This window comes from Agelaius tricolor, unplaced genomic scaffold, assembly GCF_023055355.1.
Source record: "Agelaius tricolor isolate 1412-34295 unplaced genomic scaffold, bAgeTri1.0.p SCAF_12, whole genome shotgun sequence".
NCBI classification, from domain to species: Eukaryota; Metazoa; Chordata; class Aves; order Passeriformes; family Icteridae; genus Agelaius; species Agelaius tricolor.
This window is the reverse complement of record NW_027269272.1, coordinates 18378224-18399274: the sequence shown is the minus strand read 5'-3', so window position 1 is coordinate 18399274 and position 21051 is coordinate 18378224. Positions and strand designations below refer to the sequence as shown.

The window sequence follows — 21051 nt, the reverse complement described above, 5'->3', positions numbered from 1 at the left end:
TAGGGCAAAGCCTTTATATTTATGAAACCCATTGTTCATTCAGCAGTCATCTGTCTTCCCCTGACTTCTGAATATGTGCATCTCCATCTTGCCTCTCTGTACAAGATGCATTCTAGTCCCTTCCTCTCATCTGTCCATGCTAGTACACAAATACAGGAACAAGTAACTACAAATACAGTTAAAATGCATAAATTCATGGGATCATTGCTGTTTCTTTATCACTTGGGTGCACCAACACAAAACTTGTCAGAAATCTGGTTTTAATGAAGAATGGGGAATGAGGAAAGCTAAAAAAACAATGCCACCTTCTCAGAGCAGAATATAATGTTCAGACCTGTGACAAGGGATTAAAACCTTTATATCTAGTAGCAAGTAACTGCATAGGATGTTTTTCCATGATCATGCCCAAATTTGGGGGTGACTGTGTTGTTCTGTATAGCTCTTTATTCTTTGTACATTTTGATCTAATCCCCCACAGGTCTGAGTCAGTCAACAAGCACTAGGGATGCTCTTACACCCAATCAAACACTATATAGTTGTTGCACACTTCATTCCTTTCTCCAGCAATGATGGGAATTCATTGTTTGCAACTGTGACAGATGAAATGATGCTGTGTGCTCAGTGAAAAACAAACTGGAGGTAGATCATCATTCAAAAGGTGTAGAGAGAAATTAGCCCACATTTGTGACCTCAAACATGCCCCCATGAAGGAATGCTAGCAGAGTTCACAGCCTTCTTCCCTGTTCCCCCATAAATTCATGTCTGCTTTCAGCACAAGCAGTACAGACCCACACATGCTCTGTCTTGGTGCTCTGCATCTGTATGCTGCTGTTCTCAGCACTGGAACTACTGGATTAGAGTTGGCTGAAATGTCACACTTCTGACTGCAACACAGACATGGCCATCCATGACCAAAGGCCATTTACTGAAAGCCAAAAATGCACTTTGGGGGCAAGAGAGCCCACAGGCTCCTGCCAGCCAAGAGAGGAGAGCAGAAACAGTGAATGATGCAAGGAGGTTGCTGTGTCCCTGCCATTTAGCCAGAGTTTAAAGCTTTTTCAGAAGAAAAGCACTGGCAGGACAAGATATGAGAACACTGAGAGAAGCAGCAAAGGGCATGAAGACCATAGCTCAGCAAGACTGGAAGTCAGATTGTTTCAAGGTGCCATGGAAGCTGACACTTCCCTGATGACAGCCTCTTATCCAGCAGATATTCCTTGGCTGACTGCACCATGAACTTGTCAGTGTTTCACTTAATATCCTGCTTGCCCCCACTCTCTCCTGTGTATATGAGCAATAAATTGTTTTATGTACCTAAGTTACATCTGTGGATTGGTTTTTTTCCAGTCTCTGTGCTTGGTAAAATTTTTTCTAACAAATTTAACCAAAACCTCTGGGGATTACATAGCCCTACTACCATAAATTCTTGGCTCATTTTGTTTTCATATTTTACCAAAATGTGTATTATTGCTTTATGTAAACCCCTGTCATTAATAAATAATACAACCTTTCTTGTGCTTCTTTTTATCCCCCTTCATATTTTCAGACCTTTTGCTGTTTGAAAGCTCTTATAGATGATTCATTTCTTCACACTCCCCCTTTCTGCAAGGACAGTTTCATATTTTTGATACTTTTGACACATAAGCCTGTTCACTCATCTCAACCCCAACCTCATTATAGTCAACACAGTTATAAATGTAGAAAATCAATGTTAGACGAAATTCAGATTCTATGTTTGCATATTTAGAAGCCTGAAATATTTGGTGGTTCTCAAGGAGACTAAAATTTAATAAGGACAGCAAAGCATAAAAAAATATAGCAAGAAAATGACAAAAGTGGTTTGACTTAAACTACCTCAGAAAAGCTCTTTTTACAGGTTAGGTGTAACCAGCTCATCAGCAACAACAGACTTAAACCCAGGGCTGCTCAGAACTTTGCTTACATTGGATGTGGGCTCTAATTTATCAATCTTGCAAGTGGGCCCACAAAGAGAGACACAAACATTGTATAAGCACTCTATGAAATTAATTACTTTTCCAGGATCATGACCCAGCTTAGCACATTTTTGCTTAGAAAGAATGAAACAATATTTTGTCTGCGAATGTGCCAGAATTTGGAGTCTGTTTTTTGTGAACTGTCATCTTAACGGGGCACCATAATGAATTGTTTACATTGCTTTGAAGCAGATACTGAAATGCATTAACCAGCCCAAAAAGGGAGCAATCAAACTTGTACAAGTTTCCCCGGCAGAATAAAAAAGTCTTTCTCCCTTCCTACTAGCAACTGTTCTTCAGTTACCCAAAATAAGACCCAGCATGCTTGTATAGTATAGAAATGAAAAATAAAATATAGGGCCCTGAGTATTTTTATTCTCTTAAAAGCATGGACATAATTAATCATTAAAGTGAGATTTTCTGACCGTACTTTTGACCTTTGTGAAGTCAGCAAAGTGCTACAGCCTATTTTCGATTTCAGCTGAAGGCCTATGAATCAATCAATTATTTAAAAGGCAAGAGAAGGCCTTGCTGAGTAAGAACACCACGACACTGTTAGGCCCTGGGCCAGGTATACAGGGAGATACAATTACTGCTTCCATTATAAACTTTTGGGGAATTTGCCTTTCTCTGTTTGAGTCATGGATTTCCTCTTTCCCCGAGTCCCTAGCAGAATCCAGAGGCTGTAATGCAACTGAAAAGTTCCTGCTTAGTGGTTGCTCTGCATTTGTGCCTGGACAGCTGTGGTGCAGCTGTGCAGAGCAGCACTCACCGTTCGGTGATGGATCCACTGGCTGTGGCCGTACTCCAGGGTCCCTCCCAGCTCCCGGGTCAGCTGGCTCTTGTCAATGTAGCCATGCAGATCAGAGACAGAATTTAACATGATGATCTGAAAGGAATCCAAACACACTGGACTGAGAGAAATAACGAGCCTTTCAATCATTGTTCCTGGGATCTGGGTTTGCCTGAACATAGATGACCACTGCAGTTCCACCAGAGGCCATCAGTTCTCATTTTGCGTTTTCTCATGCCATGGCCAAAATTTATTTTTCCTACATTTTGCCTTCTCAATGTGTACATGGACATTCTTGAACTAACCTTGGTTTGACATCATCTTTCTCCTTGCTGGGCTGACTCATTTTGCATGTGCATCAAGAGCAAAAAGTATGGCATTCATAATGCTCACACAAACTTCCATAACATAATTTATTCTCTAGACAACTAGAGATAAGATCTATCTCTAGATAAGATATTCTCTAGATTTATTTACAGAAAAATGGAGGCACAGGCAAGTTAAACAGCTTCTTCAACACAAACCACTTGATCCAGGAAAGTGCTGAAATGAAACCACTGAGAATAAGATTTTTCTTTCCATTTTCTGATCTTTTTGGCACTGTATGTTCACTGAATTCACTGGCATTTTTCCATTTAAAATCATAATGGAAGAGAAAGGAGAAATACACCTAGATCGATTATTTTACTTTAGAATCTCCTTACCACTAGACTTGAAGAAAGCCAAACAAGATTTGAGTTCAGCTTCAGATAAGCAGCATTAACTTTTGGTAACCACTGTAAATTTGTCAACACAAGTGGTTACACAAGTAACACTCATTCATTGTTGTTCCAACAGCTAGAAGATTTGCCAGGATTTCAGCAACAGAAGAATAAAAAGTTGAGCACAAATGACCAAGAATTTTAAATAAATAAATGTCAAAAACATGTCAAATGTGTTACTTGACCCTATTTAAAGAAAGCTTAAGTGGCTCTGCATGTCAGCAGGCTCCAATGGAGCATGGTAAGTACATTGACAAACACTGTGGATAGTGAGATGAGTGCAGATGTATGGAGACAAGAGGATGCATTTTCTAGGCCATGAGTTCTCTAAGAAAAGCCTCAAGAACAAACCCAAACAAGTTTTTAGCTGATATTTGTTACAGAATCTTTCTAGAATAATTCAGCTTGGCGGGAACCTCAGCTCTCTAGTCCAACTTTTTTTCTCAAAGCTATGTCAGCTGTGAGATCAAACCAGGTTGCTCAGGTCTTTATCCACCAAAGACTTAAAAACATCCAAGGATTGAGATTGTACAACCTCTTTGGGCAGTCTGGTCTCCTAACTGTCTTTGTGGTGAGAAAGTTTTTCCTTATGTCAAGTCAGAGCTGCCCTTGTTTCACTTGATGTGAGTTATTTCTTGTCCTACCACCACACACAAGCTGGCTGCAGTGCCCAGTAACCTGGAGGGACTGGAAAGCTGCTCCTATGTCATATTAACCCTTCTAAGCCATGTTAGACAAGCACAGTTCCCTCAGCATCTTCTTACAGAGCACATGCTCCAAGTCCTGCTCTTCTTGGCTTTCCAAGATTACTCCAGGGTAATATTTTCCTTGTAGTGGGGGAACCAAAACTCAGGGTGTTCTCAATGTGAATTAATTTGAGCCAAGTAAAGGGGGATGAGTGGTTGTCTCAACGTGTTGGCTATGCTCCTGTTCATGCTGCTCCTGTTAGTGCAGGATGCTGATGGCTTCCTTTGCTGCCAGGCACACTCTGGCTCAGGTACAGCTTGCTGTCTACCAAGTTCCCAGCTCCTTTTCTGCAGAGATGCTCCCCGGATAGTCAGGCTACACTGTGAATCATTGTCAACAACAAAGCTGTTGTGTTGTTGGAAGGGAAGGACATAAGTTATTTCTTGAGTAAGAAAATCCTTGTGGAAGGAAACTCTTTCCCAGTTGCAGGACTTTGCTTTGCCCCTTCGGTATATAAAAAATTATATGTTGGTCAGCCCATTTCTTGAGTTTTTGTTCCAATGGCCCTCTCTTGGAGTCTGTCATCTGCTCCTCCTGATTTAGTGTCATCTGCACACTTGGTGACAGTGCAGCCTGTTGCCTCTTCATGTCACTGATGAAGTCATCAAACAGGGCAGGTCCCAGCAGGTATCACTACAACACTCCACTTGTTGCCCACTTCCAGGCAGAGCATGCCCCATTACCATTACCCTGCTAACCCATCATGAAACTAGTTTTTAAAACCACATGTAGTTGTCCATCCCTCCAGACTTTAACCTGACTTGGATACAAGAATATAGTGGAGGATGCATCTGGCCCCAGGGAGCCATACAGGCTGAAAATTCTCAAGTAGGCCCTCACTCTGTTCTTTTTCACTTCCAGCAGTCCATCTTCTCCTTAACCCCTGTCTTTAAACACAGAAACAAGGAGATCTTGTTGGGGAAGAAACTGTGGCAAAGAAAGGTATCTCAGCCAAAGTTAAAGGAAAAACTGTTCCCTGAATGTGTTATGAAACACTGTTCTGTTATGATCAAAGCCAGAAAGTTCAAAAAGCTACAACATCTTGAAAAGGCCTCATACTGGAACATAAAGTCTATGCACTAATTCTGAATTGGAAATCACATTTGATAAAGTAAATCTTAACTGCTTTGTAGCTCTTCCCCATCAGAGATGTTGACAAGTTGGAACTCTTCTGATACTTCAAACCTCATGGAAACCACAGAGGTACACTGTCATGCAGTTTTCTTTTAGGAAGAATTTTATGTTTGTTTTAACTTGGTATGCTCGGCATGAGACACCAAACAAACCTATTAATATTGTCAGCTATGGTGCTACCCAACAGGGTGTGAGTCTTCACCACACAAGCATTCCTGCAGGAGAAAGCCTATGAGCAATCCAGCATCCATCTAAAAAACCAATCTGAGAGAGCATTAGCATCTCCCATGCTGCTTGCCAGACAGGAGACAGCCACAGTCAGTCAGCTGGAGAGTGCAAAGGAGCAGCAGTTTAGAAGAGAGGGCTCAGTGTGGAACATGGAGCTGTGGGGGGGCTGCTTCTGGATGGGTTAGGCTGCCAAAAAGAAGTCACAGACTAAAAAGCTCAAGGAAGCACTTGCTATGGACAGATTGCTCTGAAGATGCTTTAATTCACTTCCTATGACGGGAGGTTCCTTGGGTACATCTCTGGCTGCTCCTTTTGAATTCATAGATTTTAATCCCAGATGAACCCTGCTGTGTCTAATATATTTCTATATCTTGATCCTGGCTAATGATATCTAATCAAATCACTATCCCAACAGAAATTTACCTGATGAGGTCTTATTACCCACATTTGTATGTCAATGTGATATAAATCCTGCATTTCCTTTTTGTGTCTGGTTGGTTATTTCAGCCTTTATTTCCAGCTCCTGTTTGAGCTTCTGGTTTCTATTCATTCCAGTATTGATTTAACCCAGCAAATCTATTTTACTGAGCATATTTGCAGTCTGATAGCTCAAATAAATTATTAAACAAATGCTTCCTTAACAAACACACACAATATTCTTGGAGCTCCTTTTGAATGCTCATGTCTTGGTCCAGACTCACAGTAGTGATAGGAAATGCCACTCATCCACAGGCCAGTTATGGCAGGAATGTTGTCATAGAGCCAAACACACAACACAAACAAACAACCTGCAAACAATTTAAAAGATCATGGTGATATTGAAGGCAGGTACTGATCCCTAATTCCTTGAGTAAGCACATCTCCCATGGAACAAGAACTCTGTGGTCCTGTTCTCCTGCTTGGCATTTAGGATGCTGTTTTCAAGGAGGACAAACAGACATTGTTCTCAGTAACTTCCCTGCTCTGAAACTGGGTATGCAGGACATGCCCAGATGGTATTTTAAGGATGGGCTGCAACACAGGAGAAAAGCCCCTCCAGAGAGCATGACAGATCCTAGGAACTTAGAACATCTGTAGTACAACCCTAAGTAACTTAGAATAGCATCAGACATATGTGGGCAGCCTGTCTATAAATCTGACAGGCTGTCTACAGGTATCTGGGCAGGAGGCAGCAAGTGTGTCATGCTCTTAGTTTTTGTAAGGCTGCTCTCTAAGAGCTCTGTGGACATACCCAGGATGGTTCAAAATATCCAAGATAACCCCAAACTAAACTGATATCTTGATTTTCCTGCCTATAAGAAAGATAAGTTAGTATTTCATACTTAATGCAGTGCTTGACCCCTGCCTAGAACTAACCTCCCTTCCAAGTTTTGAAATGTAACTCTGATGTCAAATAAATTGCTAAAAGTATAGGAAATGCTGAATTGTTGGAAAATGCCAGTCCTTGATGAAGTTGTCCCTTTCTGGGCTGCAGTCACTGGTAGAAATGTTGCTATAGCAACAGATTGTGGCATATTAAATATAGGTACATCCATTTTTTAAACTACTATAAAATATTTTGGTTTGCATTCAAATGTAATTTTTTTCATCGAGTTTGCATTTTACCAAAAAGCCACCCTTACCAAATGACAGTAAATGTTGCAATTTACCCACAGTAACCAAATGTCTATTCATGGTTCCTTTCCTGTATGCACTGTAATAACTATCTGCTGTCTCTCACTTCAGGAGAAGCAGAAAGTGTTTTTAACACCTGAACTTCAAACTTGAGTTTCAACGGAGCTAGAATTTGTTGGAGAAGACCCATAAGTATTTTGCAAAACAACATAAACCCAAAAGCAAAATCCAAACCAGTCATCTGAAATCCCTCCAGTAAAGTCACTGTGAAACACAGTATGAGTCTGATCCAGGATGAAATATCATCAATAATCATAATTCAAGTTTATTTATAAAACTTTAAAATTTTTGACATCACATGCAAACATGCAGCTAAAAACAACTCCTAAAAGACCCCTCATAGAATAATCTCCAACTCTTTCAGGATTGCGCTCTTCTTCATATCACAGTCCATCAACCTACATGTATGCAACCTTTGTATGCCAAGTGCATATAAAAATAACTAAAACACAAACTCTGAATCTTGAGGGCATGGGAATCATAAAAGACATTCAGAATAAGCAATGTTAGAGGGATAGTCAGAGCTGCCATGGATAACCCAGCAAACAGTGCAGAATTCAGCCCTAGGCTTCCACTGCTCTGTAGTCCTGAATACTTATGTTTGTCACTGGAGTGGGATCTACCTCTGCCTACATGAAGGGAACATCTCCACTGAGTTAAAATGCCAGTACTTAAAAACTGAGCCACATTTTATAGTAGACTGGACATGGGAACATGTCCATTAAACACTATGAACCATCCACTGCTAAATAACTCTTTGGCATCACCACACAGACCCAGATGAAAGGCCCCAGGTGCCACTTGCAATCATGGGTTATGGGAAGTTGCTGACAGCCCAGAACTGCAGAAATGGAGAAAAGAAAATGCATGGACAAAAAACTGCATGCTTACCGGTACCTTCATTTTAAAGTCATCTCGATAGAGTTTAATGCCAATGTCAGCGATTGCCCTTTGGATAAAGCGGGAGGGTCTCAGGACAAACACCAGCTGCAGGTTCCCTGGGAATGCTCCCTGCAAGAAATATAGAACTCTTAGAAGGCACATTTCTACCTTACAAGGGAATTTTCAGCCAAGTGTTTCCTCACCAGTAGGGCAAAGCAGGTAGGACTTACTGAATCTTGCTCAGTCCAGCTGCTCATTGCTTCAGCTGGTCCATTCAGCATGTGCTCATTGTCACTATTTCCAAATCAAATAGGAAGACTGACCCATGTATTTTACTGCCCAGCCATATGTTGTTTCATGATACAGATTTATCACAGAGCTCCAAAGTTCCTGACTATTGCCTTTCTCCCCCAGACCCGAATCCCACCAAGTCCCAGTTGCACCACCACACCACAAGTTCTCCCATTTTTTAGGCTGCAGCCACTAGAGGGCAAAGCTGGCTGCCCACGTTGGTCTGGTGAGGGAAGCTGGTAGCACAGATGGGTTCCCCAAGCTGACCTACCTATTCACTCTGCAAAGAGTTTTGAATCTTTTTAACCTCACATATTTTTACACACAGGCAGACACTCAACATGCTCATCAGATATGGCCCTGCCTGCAACACCCAGCCTACATCTCTCACACTCCTCTGAGCTCATCAAGCATAAAAAAAGAACAATTTCTTTAAGAGAGCAGCAAAAAAGCCTGAGAATGAAAAACATTTCTGTCTAAATACCTTGAAAGAACTCAAAGTCGCCTTTGTCATCCCAGCATCCTACACCTCTGTGTAAGTGCTTGGTCCTCTCACAGTAAATGCTCCCAGTAAGAGATGTATAAAACCAGCTGCTTTTTTTAGCACTGAAAATCAGTGCCCAGCTCTGACTTTTGCAAATAAGCTATTAAGAGTTTCTGACAGAGATAATTTACAACTATGCAAATACAAATCCCTTGGGATCTATTTCTTTCATAAGCAGGCCACGTCATCCCTCCTCTGGGCACAGAAGGGATACCTCTTAATACTCCTCTAGGAACCAACTTCAAATTACTAGAATTTATATTGCAGTCAACCCAGAAAATAAGGAATTTGTCCTAATTCAGCAGTAAACAAGACTGTGTAATTTGTCTCTGCAGCTTCCTCCTCCTCTTATCTAACACTTATGAGCTGCAGAGCCAGGGAGAATCTGCATCCACAGTCAGAAAATGGGAGCTTAAAATGAGCAGAGGAGGTTGTATCGTGTGCTGAAGGTTCAGCAGACAAATTTAATTTCTAGAAGATAAATAACAAAAGCAAGCACTTACTGCTATTCGTGTCAGGGATGCCTTGACTGCACTCCATTTGTCCCGTCGTCTGTCTATGATGATGATGAATCCGATGCTGGCAGCCTCCAGACTGCAAAACAGATGAAATAGGTGTGCTGGGTTACAGGGAGACACTCCTGTTCCAAGGCAGAGAACTGCAGCAAAACACAGCCTCCGTCACAGCACGCTCGGAGCCCATTATGAAAACACAACGTACAGTGGAAAGAATGAATATTTGGCAGAAACGCACATGAAAAGGAAAGCCAGCAAAATTTCTCTTTCCAGCATAAGGCTAGCAGCTTACACAAAACATGAATATTTTATCTGCTGAATCTCTCAGCTGCTGTGCTACTCTGCTGCCAGTCTAGGTGACATGAATAGTTCAGGATCACAAATTACACTGTGGTCTTTTGAAGACAAAATCCCCAGATCTTTTTCCTTTTTTTCTGCAAAATTAGACACCCCCCTACAGTCTTCAGTCTCCAAGTAGGCTGACACCTGGCAGGGGCACTGAGGTCCAGGGCATCAGTATCCCCTGACTTGTGCACACAAAGCCCCAGGAATTCTGGTAGGCAAAGCAGAAAATGAAGAGTTCTATTTTGCCAATCACAAACTTGTTCTGGGGTTGCAAGTCATTCCAAACTATCCTTTTCAACATATTGGCTAGAATAACAGTTCCTGTTCATTCTCAGTGCTTTTCAAGGAGGATTTAGGAGGCAGTGATTTGGTGCTCCATTCCGCCTATGTAGACCTCATAAATACCCCATCCTCTCTTGCCCTCTCAAAAATTCCACTCTGGAGTGCCAGGTTTCAGTGAGACTGCTCTTTTCTCTGCCTTCCAAGAGCACTCAGCATTGGAGAAGCTAAGAAGTACACAGTGAGTGTCCAGAACCTTCACTAAAGCAGAATGGCTCAGCCATCTCAGAACACACCAGAGGCAGGCAGTAAGAGTATAAATGTCATAATCAGAGGACATACTGCAATCAAACATCTTATCACAGGTTAAGGAAAAAAAAGGGTTTAAAGTATCTCCTTGATCCCTATTCCACCGTCCATACAAGGACCAACTCAGGAACTCTTTCCATGGTCATTTTATTCAAACTCATGTCAATAATCTACTGAAGACTATCAACACAGTAAAAAATCTGAGCTCTTGCTGCAGTTCTGCAGGATCAAAAACTGAAAGCCAAAGTATTGTGCAAAAATGGGATGCCATGTGAATGCTCCTAGTAGTTCATACTGATAACAGGAAAACCCATTGAATTTTCCAATGCAGTATTTTTACAACATTCCTCTGAGGATTTCAAAATTCAATGACAATACATGACCTTTCCTCTTTAGTAGTGCAACATGCAGCTCTCTGCAGAGAACAGAAAATATATTTGCAACAGTGCCTCTCAAGCACAGGGAAGAGAATTCATCTGTTTTACCTTTTATAAATACACAAATGTATACATACTCTTCAGTAGTCTTAAATATACACAAAAACATACATATCCTTCAGTAGCTCAACAAATATTCCACAGAATGAAATTCCTTGATAATGCTCAAATAAAGGCAACAAAGGTATTGTGTGTGTTGCAGATGGTTACAGAAAGGGTGAGAAACTAAACACAAAAGTGTCAACCTGGGCCCTCCACCTTCAAATGATGTTCAGCACACCATCAGCTGTAGTCACTGAGATAAGCCAATGGTACTTGTATGTTTGCTTTCAGCAAGGGATCCTATTTCACCAGCATGCTGAAAGGCCATGCCAAGGTCTGAATGTCATTTGGCACCAAGGGAGGGATGCAGGCACACAGCCACAGGGAGAGGCCTGGCTGAGATGGCAGCATCAGCACAAGTGGATGGACAGCTGAGAACCCCCAGCCCAGTGTGCATCCAGAGGAAGTTTGTTTAAGAGCTAACACACACACACATTCTAACAATTTTCTCAGTGTCAGTACTGTAATACCTCTACCCTTATTATGAAAATACATTGAGGTTTCTCCAGTTCTCTGAAAAGGAGGTTTTGAAGACAATCCTGAAGAGCAGATAAACATCAGGCTTACCTCCAAAATAAATTCTGGCACATTTGCCCAGATTTAATTAATCATTAAAGAGGGACTTAGAAAGTTACTAACACTAAGTGATGTTATCTGCAATCAGAGAGCTTATCTCCACAACTAGCATGAACATTATTGTACAGGATATGCAAAATCAGACACTATAAAAGACAGATATTCTCTCTACATTTGCCTGGAAAATGATGCTGATTTCTCTGGTTCACTGAGCTCTGAAGAAGAAAGAATTTTCTATGATAAATAGGATTAAGTGCTTTTCAAACTATACCTCATCTTACCTGATTCATGGCCATAACTTTGTAACTCCAGAAGAGTTAAAGACAGTTCTCTGCTCTTAGTCACTTTGTTGCATACCCTCACATCTTTCTTGAGAATTAAAGTAAAAGGTGGACAATTAGCAGTGAAACTACACACACAGGAATATTCAGGATATTACATGGGAATACTGTTATATTACACACAGCCCTATCTAGTACAGTAGTGCTGGCAAAAGCAACAATGCACACCCTTTACTGCTTGCTGAGGTACATGACAGAGACACTATGTGCATGGACCAGCCAACTGCAGATTGACAGAGCTCTGCTGCACCCAAACAGATCCACAGCTTGGGCCTCATTGAGTTTGAATCTATATAATTATGTCATAAATCACACAAAGCCTGCTGCTCAGGTTCTTCTTCTAAATTAACTTCTTTCTCCCTCACCATTTACAGAGATAGTGGCAAGTTTCAAATGGTGATTCAAAAAATGCAAGCAGTCTTTCTAAAAGCACTGCAATAAAGTGCAATAAATTTCCTGGAAAATTCACATCCCTTCAGTGTGGTCTGTGATGAACCTAAGAGCCAAACCAAGGTGCTGGTATGCAGAAAATGCACCTTGAAACCCCAGCTTGACCTTGAACAGGTCATTTAGAGCAAACTGAGCAGTCATTTACTCAACACAAGTTCTGGTGATCCTGTCTGTAGAGTGAGATATTACTCACACATATCTCAACATCTGTAAAATAGGTATATCACAGCTCTCCTGACTTACAAAGTTTTGAAACTCAGTTCTTCATTCTTTGCACATGGCTCTGGGATTCCTCAGGGGAAGAAAAGACAGAAGAGAACTGAAACTAAGTCAAAGCAAAGTTCCATCTAACTCAACACCCTGACTTCAGTGTTGGTAGATAGTGGCTGCTGAGACAAAGGCAGCAGGAAAATGAGAAGGACAGTATTTCTCTTTATATATATTCTCCCAGGTCCCAGCATTAAGGAATAAATTAATTTCTTCAGCCTGGTTTGTATTTGAGCCATTGTGTCCAGCTGCCAATGATGGAGCAATCCTTCATGAATTTGGCTAATTTCTTTTGAATGCATCTGTGCTTTTGGGCTTCACACAGGCTGCAGAAGCTCAAAGGGTTTCTGTCTGTCATGTTGACAATGTAACATGCTGGTTCCCCGCATGTGACAAAATCACTGGGAATCATCTCCCTGCATACCAAGTACAAAGAACTAAAAAACTACTTTTATGGTTTTCTCAGCCACTGCTGCTGTTGTATATACCCTGGGGCTGGTCACCCTCCCAGTCCTGAAGGAGTAAGGAAATGCTCAAAACAGAGTTTCCCCTGGTGGAACAAAAGTCCCACAGAGCAGAGTGAAACAATGAAGCTGTTAAGTTCACAGTATGTGGTTTCTCTCAGCTTGCTTTGGCAACTCTTTGGCCACGACTTTGGCAAATACGTAGGTGGAGCTGTAAAACTTCTCACTCAAACTTGAAGGAGGCACGTTTTCTGCTATGATCCTCTGAGCACCTTTTTGCAGAAGACCACAGGAAATGATAAATCGTCGCTGTGCTTCTCACTAGTACAAACAGCCGTGGTCTAGAGACAGGATCAGGGGACTGAAAAAATATTAAGCTCTCTTAGATGAACAAAAAATAATTCAGCAGTCAGGCCTTAGCACATTTCCTCAGAGCAGGGAAAGTCAGTTTGTTTCGCTATCCTTATAAAGCTGCAGGCAAAAAGCAAGGAAAACATGCTGGCTGTGGAGCAATCTCCAAAGAAATGAAGTACCTGAAAGCACAGGGTGCTTGCCAGAATCCTGTCAGTGGGGCACCTCACTTGCTTTCTCAGCAAAGGGAAAGCTGCATAGAAAGGTGCACGCAGAGAAAAAGCAGTCATGGGGCCTGTGGAAGTATGGCTCCTTCCTGAAGCAGCCCTTCCCTCATTACATCCAGTGCCCCTGAGGCTTCTCACAAACAATCCCTCTTAGCTCCCTTTGATCTGCCATCTTCGCTGCTGCTCTTCAGATCTATTCCTGTTCCAACTCAGTTCAACCTGCCCTCTGTGAAGCTCTCTCTTCCATGACACAATTCCTACGGCCTCCAGTAGATAGGGAAGTTTCATAATGACTGGAGAGATGCAGAGGCACTGGTATGTCCTGGTAGCACCACTAAAATCAGTGAGCCATTGGGGAAGCAAAACTCTCTAAGAAATCAACAGAAATTTGTGCTTAGTCTCACCTGGGAATGCTGGTTAGATAAGTGACCACATTCAGAAAATCATCATCAGGTATCTCACTGAATCCTGCAAATTCTGGAAAGGTTATAATGGGTGCCCCATCCTTCCCTCTTCCTCCTGCAAAAAAAAAAGTCAAAGTTTAGAAGGTGATTTTATGACTTTGTACAGACTGGTCAGTACTCAAGTGGGAAGCACTGGCATATTTCTCCTTGTAAAGCACCCACATCCAGTAATCATCATCAGCTCCAACCTTACAGAAGTTATTAGGGGTTTTCTCACCAGCTTGGGCTCAAAGCTGAGAGCAGACTGAGGGGGCAGCAGCACATAAAGCAACACGATGAAACAAAGCTTTTGTTACAGGTACCTTATTGCTTAGTTCTCCTTAAACAGGGTATTAAGGATATTTTCCCCAAGTCTTTCTCCTTTCTCTGCAATTTTTATGTAAACCTACTTTTTGGACCAGGCTCAGGAATTCTCTAACAACCCAATACTGAGTGTATTTCTGCTGCAGACACAGTTTTCTGAGCCATTCATCACACACAGAGGACTCTTGCCCAAGGGACAGCCAGTTTCTGGGCTTCTCTTTAGTAAAGAGGAAGCTGTGAGGCAGTAAATTACCTTCCTCAGGAAAATATCCAATAAATGATCCCATTAGGAGCATGGGAGCAGGGGAAAAAAGCCCATTCTCATTCCTTGAAAGCACCCTCTAAAACCCCATAAATAATCCCTGTTTCCAGGTTGCTCCCATCCACCATTGCCTTTCCTTGTTGATAACCACAGCTGATGCCACAAACCAGTTTCTCCTGCTCTGTTGGTGGTCATTGCAGAGCAAGGAGGTGCTCCAGTAATTCCTGGCTATTTCTCTGTAGAGTGGACAGTCCCTTGCTAGTCCTGATCCTGCCTCTGCCCTATCCTCACAGCCTCAGTTGGATTATTTAAAATCCTTTCTGGCCATGGAGAGCTAGAATGATGTGGAATACAATGTTTGCACAAGGTAAAACTCAGAGCTCTAGAAAATAGGAATTTTGAACAAGGAAACCCTTTTTCTTCTTGACATCAGGTATCAGCACACTACCTTTAGCCCCTCTTTTCCTTCCTGAAGGTTGGTTATTGCTTTGATTACATCTGAAAATGACTCAGTTGTGTGAGATCATTCACTAAACTCACCTAGCTAGGGAGAAAACAGGCCTACAGAGACTCAAAAGTGTCTCAGCCAAGAGGGAAAGCAAGAAAGCCATTATTCACACTGCACTGGACTGGATTTCAAATGCTGAGCAGAGCCACAGCCCCCACATTGACCTCCCCACTGGCCTTGGGGTGATGCCAAATGCTGATGCATGGCAGCTGGACTTCCAGCTGCACTGTCTGCAGTCAGCACTGATCTGGAATATGCTGTCTTGCAAGTTTGGTCAGGCTTTCCCCAGACTGCTGCACTCTAGACCAGCAGGTACCCAGTTAGCCTGGTTTGTTAGAGATTCTCAGTGACATCTTCTGGACACAAACAGTAACAGCCAGGAAAATTTAATACCAAATTTGTCTGCTGTTTCTTTGTGCAGAGCCCAGTGCATGCCAAGGAATTTCATACTTGGTATCTTGTGAACATTCACAGGATTTCTGGGAACCAAACTTTCTCATTCACATATTTCAAGTATGTGAATATACTTCAAATGAGGAAGATGTAGTAACTTGGAATATTTTGGTTTAAAGCAGCAATATTTACCACTGGAGGATAAGGTAGAGATTCCCCTGGATTCCCTACTTTAACACTTGATAGTTTAGCTGCAGTTATACTCAAGATTTGTTCAAACTACAAGTTTCAAATGCATCTGCTCATGAGGATCTCTTTGTGTCCCTTTTATTTCATCTCCTGCATCTCCATTCACACATGTGCTCTTCTTCCCCTGGGCTCTTCCCTGAGCTGGATGAGGCAGGCTGATGATGCACTCTATGTATGTGGGTGTGTATTTTTGTCATGGGATCTTCTCCTATAAAAAGCCATCTAAAAAATGAATGTAAGCAGACTGAACACTGACTTCCTTTCACCACTGGCAACAAATCTAGGACACTTAGGAGCAGCCTCAGACTGAACGTTCAACTAAGAGTCAGCAGCTCCTGCCTCTGACTAAGCCACAGGCCCTTTACAGCTCCTGATCTCCATCTCATTCTCCAATGTGAAGGCAACACTTCCTGCTGCAGCCACACCAGAACCCTCAGATGGCTCAGCAGAGCTGTATTTCAGACAGGGAAATAAACAAGGAAACCTTCAGTTCCTGCCACACCAGGAAATTAGGGGGAAGTTTGAGGGTGTTTGGTATTCAGAAATTGTTAAGTGCTATGATGAGAAGAGAGCAGAAATGTGTAAAGTGTTGAGTGACAAGAAATACCACAAATATGTTACAAATGGGTTTTTCCTGCCCATATCTGAACTTCAAGCAGTAGTTGAGTTATATAGGAAAATTATCTATAGCCATTTGGATAAGGGATATAAGGGAAGCTCCTTAAATACCAAGGGTGTCTGGAAAACTCTCTCTTCAGTACAAGAGAGCAATTCCATACATCTAAATGTTAATGCCACTTTTTCCCTGACACTAATCCAAGAATTGCTGCAGTATGCAAATTTCTGCAGAATGTGGATTGACAAGCTGCAGCCCTTTTTTCCTCGTCCATCAACCTTTCTTTCTAGGGAGTTGCCACAAGATTTATTCCAGTCCTTGAAATACTTTAGCTAGATACTATTCAGTGTCTTGAAAGAGCAGACAGCACAAACTAAAAGCCAACAGGGACAGTCTCCAGTCAGCACCATAGCCATAAGGACTGAGTACATGGAATTCGTCTTTTATGAAATTTAGAAGAGAGAGCACACAAGCTGTATCAGGATTGTACAAGGTACCCATGGTAATTGGACCTTCACTAACTCTTAGGTGTGCCAATCCCCAAAGTCCCAGGACACAGAGCAGCATTCATAGCTGCTCCTATTAGACAGACTTTCCAGCAGCCAATGCAGCCTGGATAGCTGCTGCAGTGAAGATGGGGCCAGAATTCAGCTGTGGAAACAAAACAGCTGAAGTATTTGGGGAAGGAATATAGGTGAGGAGAAAAGGTTATGGCAGCTGAGAAAATTTAATTTTGCTTTGCAGTGTAAAGGGTGTGATTGACAAATGAGGTGTGAGTGCTGAATTCTGAGAGCTCTCACAGCTGAATCTGTTTGTTGGAATGACTGATGTAAAAGCAGAAAGCAACCACAACTGCAGGCCAAGGCCCTGAACACAATCAGGATCTTAAACAACCTCCCACTCCTCAGTTCCAGCCCTCCCATGCTTCCCACCTAGGCACAAAAAATATCCATGGTTCAGACAATAAGGGGCTTCACTGAAGTCCTATTCCATAGCCAGCAGCTCTTCTAACTAGGGATCACCAAATATGCTGACTCCCTTGGGAAATAATACCAAAACAAAGGAAATGCACCAGCCCAACAAAGGGGCTATAGTCAGGAGAAATTCCAAAAGTTAGTCTGCAAGTTTCCAGAGCTCACCTCCCCAGCCTGCCACAGACACTAACTCATCAGTTGGTATTGGAAAGTGTTCTCTCAATGCTGCTGACACGTGCAGCCTTAACTGCTTGGGCCTGCCCACATGCAGAGAGCTCTCTGAGTCATCACAGCCCAGCCCTGACTACAGTTCATCTCCTGGGTCAGACAGCCAAAAAGTCTAATGAGATCTTGGCTAAGTTTCACTGCTTTGGTCAAGTCTTGCTTTTTCCAAGCTCTGTTGTTTTGGTTTTCCATATTGATAAAGAATTGTGAATGATGAATTTCTCATTAAATCAAGTTTCCTGGGTCTTAATTTTTATAAAAGATCCAAACTGTCCTTTTGGCAAGGTCAGGCCAGGTTTTCCAAAAGGCTCAGTTTAAACAGGAAGCAGATGGCCAAATACCCTCCAGGCTTTGCAAATTAAATAAACTGGCTTCTGAGTCAGTTACCATTTTCAGATATACTCTCCCATCCACTGAAGGCTGTTAACAGGAGCAGAACACAAAGAAAATGATTCTCTCTGCTAATATATTTCGTGACAGTTTGCCTAATAAAGTCGTGATTTAGCAACATGATCCATTATTGCTGCAAATGGCAGATTGGGCTCTTTGACAGAGTAATTACAGATAAGAACAGGTTGTGAAGCTGCAGATAAAAAAGTGGGGGGGGGGGGGGAAGGAATGGTAGCAGTTTCAAGAGCAGATTGGTACAGCAGGACAGATAGAAAAAGTATTTTACTAGTGGTTCTTTATTCTTGAGTAATAACTGGTGTGTTAGAATAACCAGGCTTTCAGTACTACTCAACTTTGTGATCTAGTTCCCTTAACAGCTCCAGGAAACACACAAACCTCGCTAAGCACTCCTGTGCTGTCACAGCTGTAGTCCATTAATTGGGAGTTTGGTTTTCAGGGAAAGGAAAGAGGCAGTAGTGATATCAAAGCTAGAATTTAACCACAAGAACCAGTACTCCTACCAGATCTCACAAGCTAAGCAGGGCTAAATCAGCACACGGGAAAAGAGATGACCAAAGTAAAATTACATGATTAAGGACACTGCCACATTACACTGCAGCCTTTTCCATGACCTCAGTGGACCAGGGAAGGCTTTGGAGAGTTTCCCTGTTCTTGGCATGGAGTAAGGTCTTGAGTAGTCTGGTAGGTGGAGGACCAGGACAAACAGGAGGCTGTTAGCAGGTAATACATTCATTATAACTAGACCCTGACACAATCAAACACCCAACTCATCAGACTTGCTATATAATTCCTACCATCTGCTCAGAGACCACAAGACAACCAGATCCTCTTAAGAAGTTTGCACACAGCAATAGTGGAGAGAAGTGTTTCTAATGAGTCATGTCCAGAGAAAACAAAGAGCCTTTGATTCAATCATTTTCCCCTTTCTTTTCTGCTTTCCTGCAAGGAATCATTGTGAGTTCACTGCATCTGTCTCAGCTGCCAGCTGTTACTAAAAGGGTGGTATCAACCAAAGAAATACTCATTTATGACAAAGTTTACAACAGTGGACCACTGACTTCCATTATCACTGGACAAATGCATTTGGGGTCAACAGGACTGAGCGGGAGAGCTTGACAAAGCCAGAGGCTGTGGAGTAACACAAACCAGAGTTAGTGCTACATCCTCTGGGCTCTGCACAGGCATGGAAGAGGTGACTGGCTGTGCTCTGGGGGCTGCAGCCTCAAGACTGAAAAAAATAACCCCATCTAGTATAAATCAGTGTATACCCCTGTTAGGAAGTTGTTCAGAGAAACATAATTTATGTGCACAACGCTCTACAAAAACATTGGAATTGTCTTTTACTGCCCAAGATGGTGACACCAAAGAACAGAAGGGTTTGTTGTTTTTTTTTCCAGACAGTGGCTACTGAGCTGCAACATTTCAATATGGGAAACCAGGAAATAGGCTAAGTATCAAATTTTCAGCCACCATGTAGGCAAGCACTGAAGCACCAAAATATTTGTGGTTGCTGGTACCTAATGAAAAGCAGCTAACAGCATGTTTGAGGAAAAGCTACAGAGCCATCTGGAAAAAAAATCTAAATCAAATGAGGTCATTTACATGTGAATTACTTTAATAAGTGAAATGAGACAGAAGAGTGCCCAGTTTTGTCTTCATTGCATGAAAAAACCCAATCTTTTGCTAAAGGAAAAAGAAAGTTACATTATTTAGCGAAATGCATTTTTGAAAAGTATAGTAATGTCTGGCTTGCACCTAAAGTTCTGTTTGCAGGAGGCAATAGAGAGAGTAAGGAAGATTCCTGCTATGTTTTACCTATGACTCACCAGAGGTCACCAACAGAATAAGAGACTGGGCCAAAGGGGCTTCTAAGCCTTCCTTAACTTCTTCACATACTACCATGGGGATTTTGGAGTGGAGGCACCCAGATTTCCAAATTTATCTGTAAACTTCAGACTGAAATCAACTTAGAAACTATGAACTACACTGCCCTGTTTCATAGTGGGATACTGTTTCTGGACTGTACTGAGGAGATTTTGGATAAGCCTGAAAATTCTTAAAATGAGATTTGTTATTTTAGTAGATGGGAGCATGAAAGACACCTTCTCACTCTCCTTTGCTATTTGTTATTAGTACTTCTATGTGGATGAACCAGTTATTTGCTGATTCCTAACAAACAAGCCCCTCAACCTTGCTTTCTATGAAGAGTTATTTTTCAAGTCTTTAAGCTGCTCACATTTGAACAGCCTCATTTAAACACCTTTCTCATCACTTCCAAGAATAAAAGAATTAGATAAATGTGAAGGGTTGAATTTGCTAAAATAGCAGGTGAGAATACAGGCACTGCTGAAATTATGAGTCCATAAAGAAATATGAAATTCTTTTTTTGTGTCTACCCTTGACATTTTTATTCCTTGTTTAATGTTCTAGCTGATACTGGAAATGGGTTTTTTCTTCCTGTTTAGTAAACCACTTTCCATAAGTTGCTCATTACATGCTGTATTCAGCTTTTGCTATTGGTCCCAAATGTTGCAAGGTAATAGAGTTCAAAAATAGCAATCCTCCACATTTTACTGGGTAGGCAATTGCATATGAGGCACTCAGTTCTCAACAATTCCTACTTACCCTGCACTGAGCACAACAGTGGGATGAAAAGGGTTTGAGCAATTTAATGCAGTTACAGACCCTGTCCTGCCCAGAGGGTTGTGTTCATCAGGAATTCTGGGAAGGTGGGACCCCAAGATGTTTTACTGCAGATGAGAAGGCAGTTGGTTCCCCCTCTGCTCAGTCAATACCCTCTGCCTAGTGCAAAGTCATTGAGCTTAGGAAACTGCCACAAGATCCTACCTGCAAGCCTCCAAAATCAAGTTTTAATACTCAGAGCCTCATAAAGAATTCTGTGTAAACTAGATTTGGATTTATTTTGGCAACTTGG

General features: G+C 41.9%; 1 protein-coding gene across 6 annotated transcripts in view; it reads right to left on the bottom strand.

Annotated features, from left to right (window-relative positions):
• Positions 1-21051, bottom strand: part of MCF2L2 (MCF.2 cell line derived transforming sequence-like 2) — a 152414-nt gene that overhangs the window by 94995 nt on the left and 36368 nt on the right. For 5 of the 6 annotated variants that reach the window (XM_071437961.1, XM_071437962.1, XM_071437963.1 and 2 more), the window contains exons 3-6: positions 14116-14230; positions 9552-9642; positions 8223-8342; positions 2767-2883 (exon numbers count right to left, since the gene is read on the bottom strand). In XM_071437961.1, the coding sequence (XP_071294062.1) occupies positions 2767-2883; positions 8223-8342; positions 9552-9642; positions 14116-14230 (443 nt within the window). The remainder of the gene's footprint in view (positions 1-2766; positions 2884-8222; positions 8343-9551; positions 9643-14115; positions 14231-21051) is intronic. The other variant, XM_071437960.1, reaches the window with a different exon arrangement.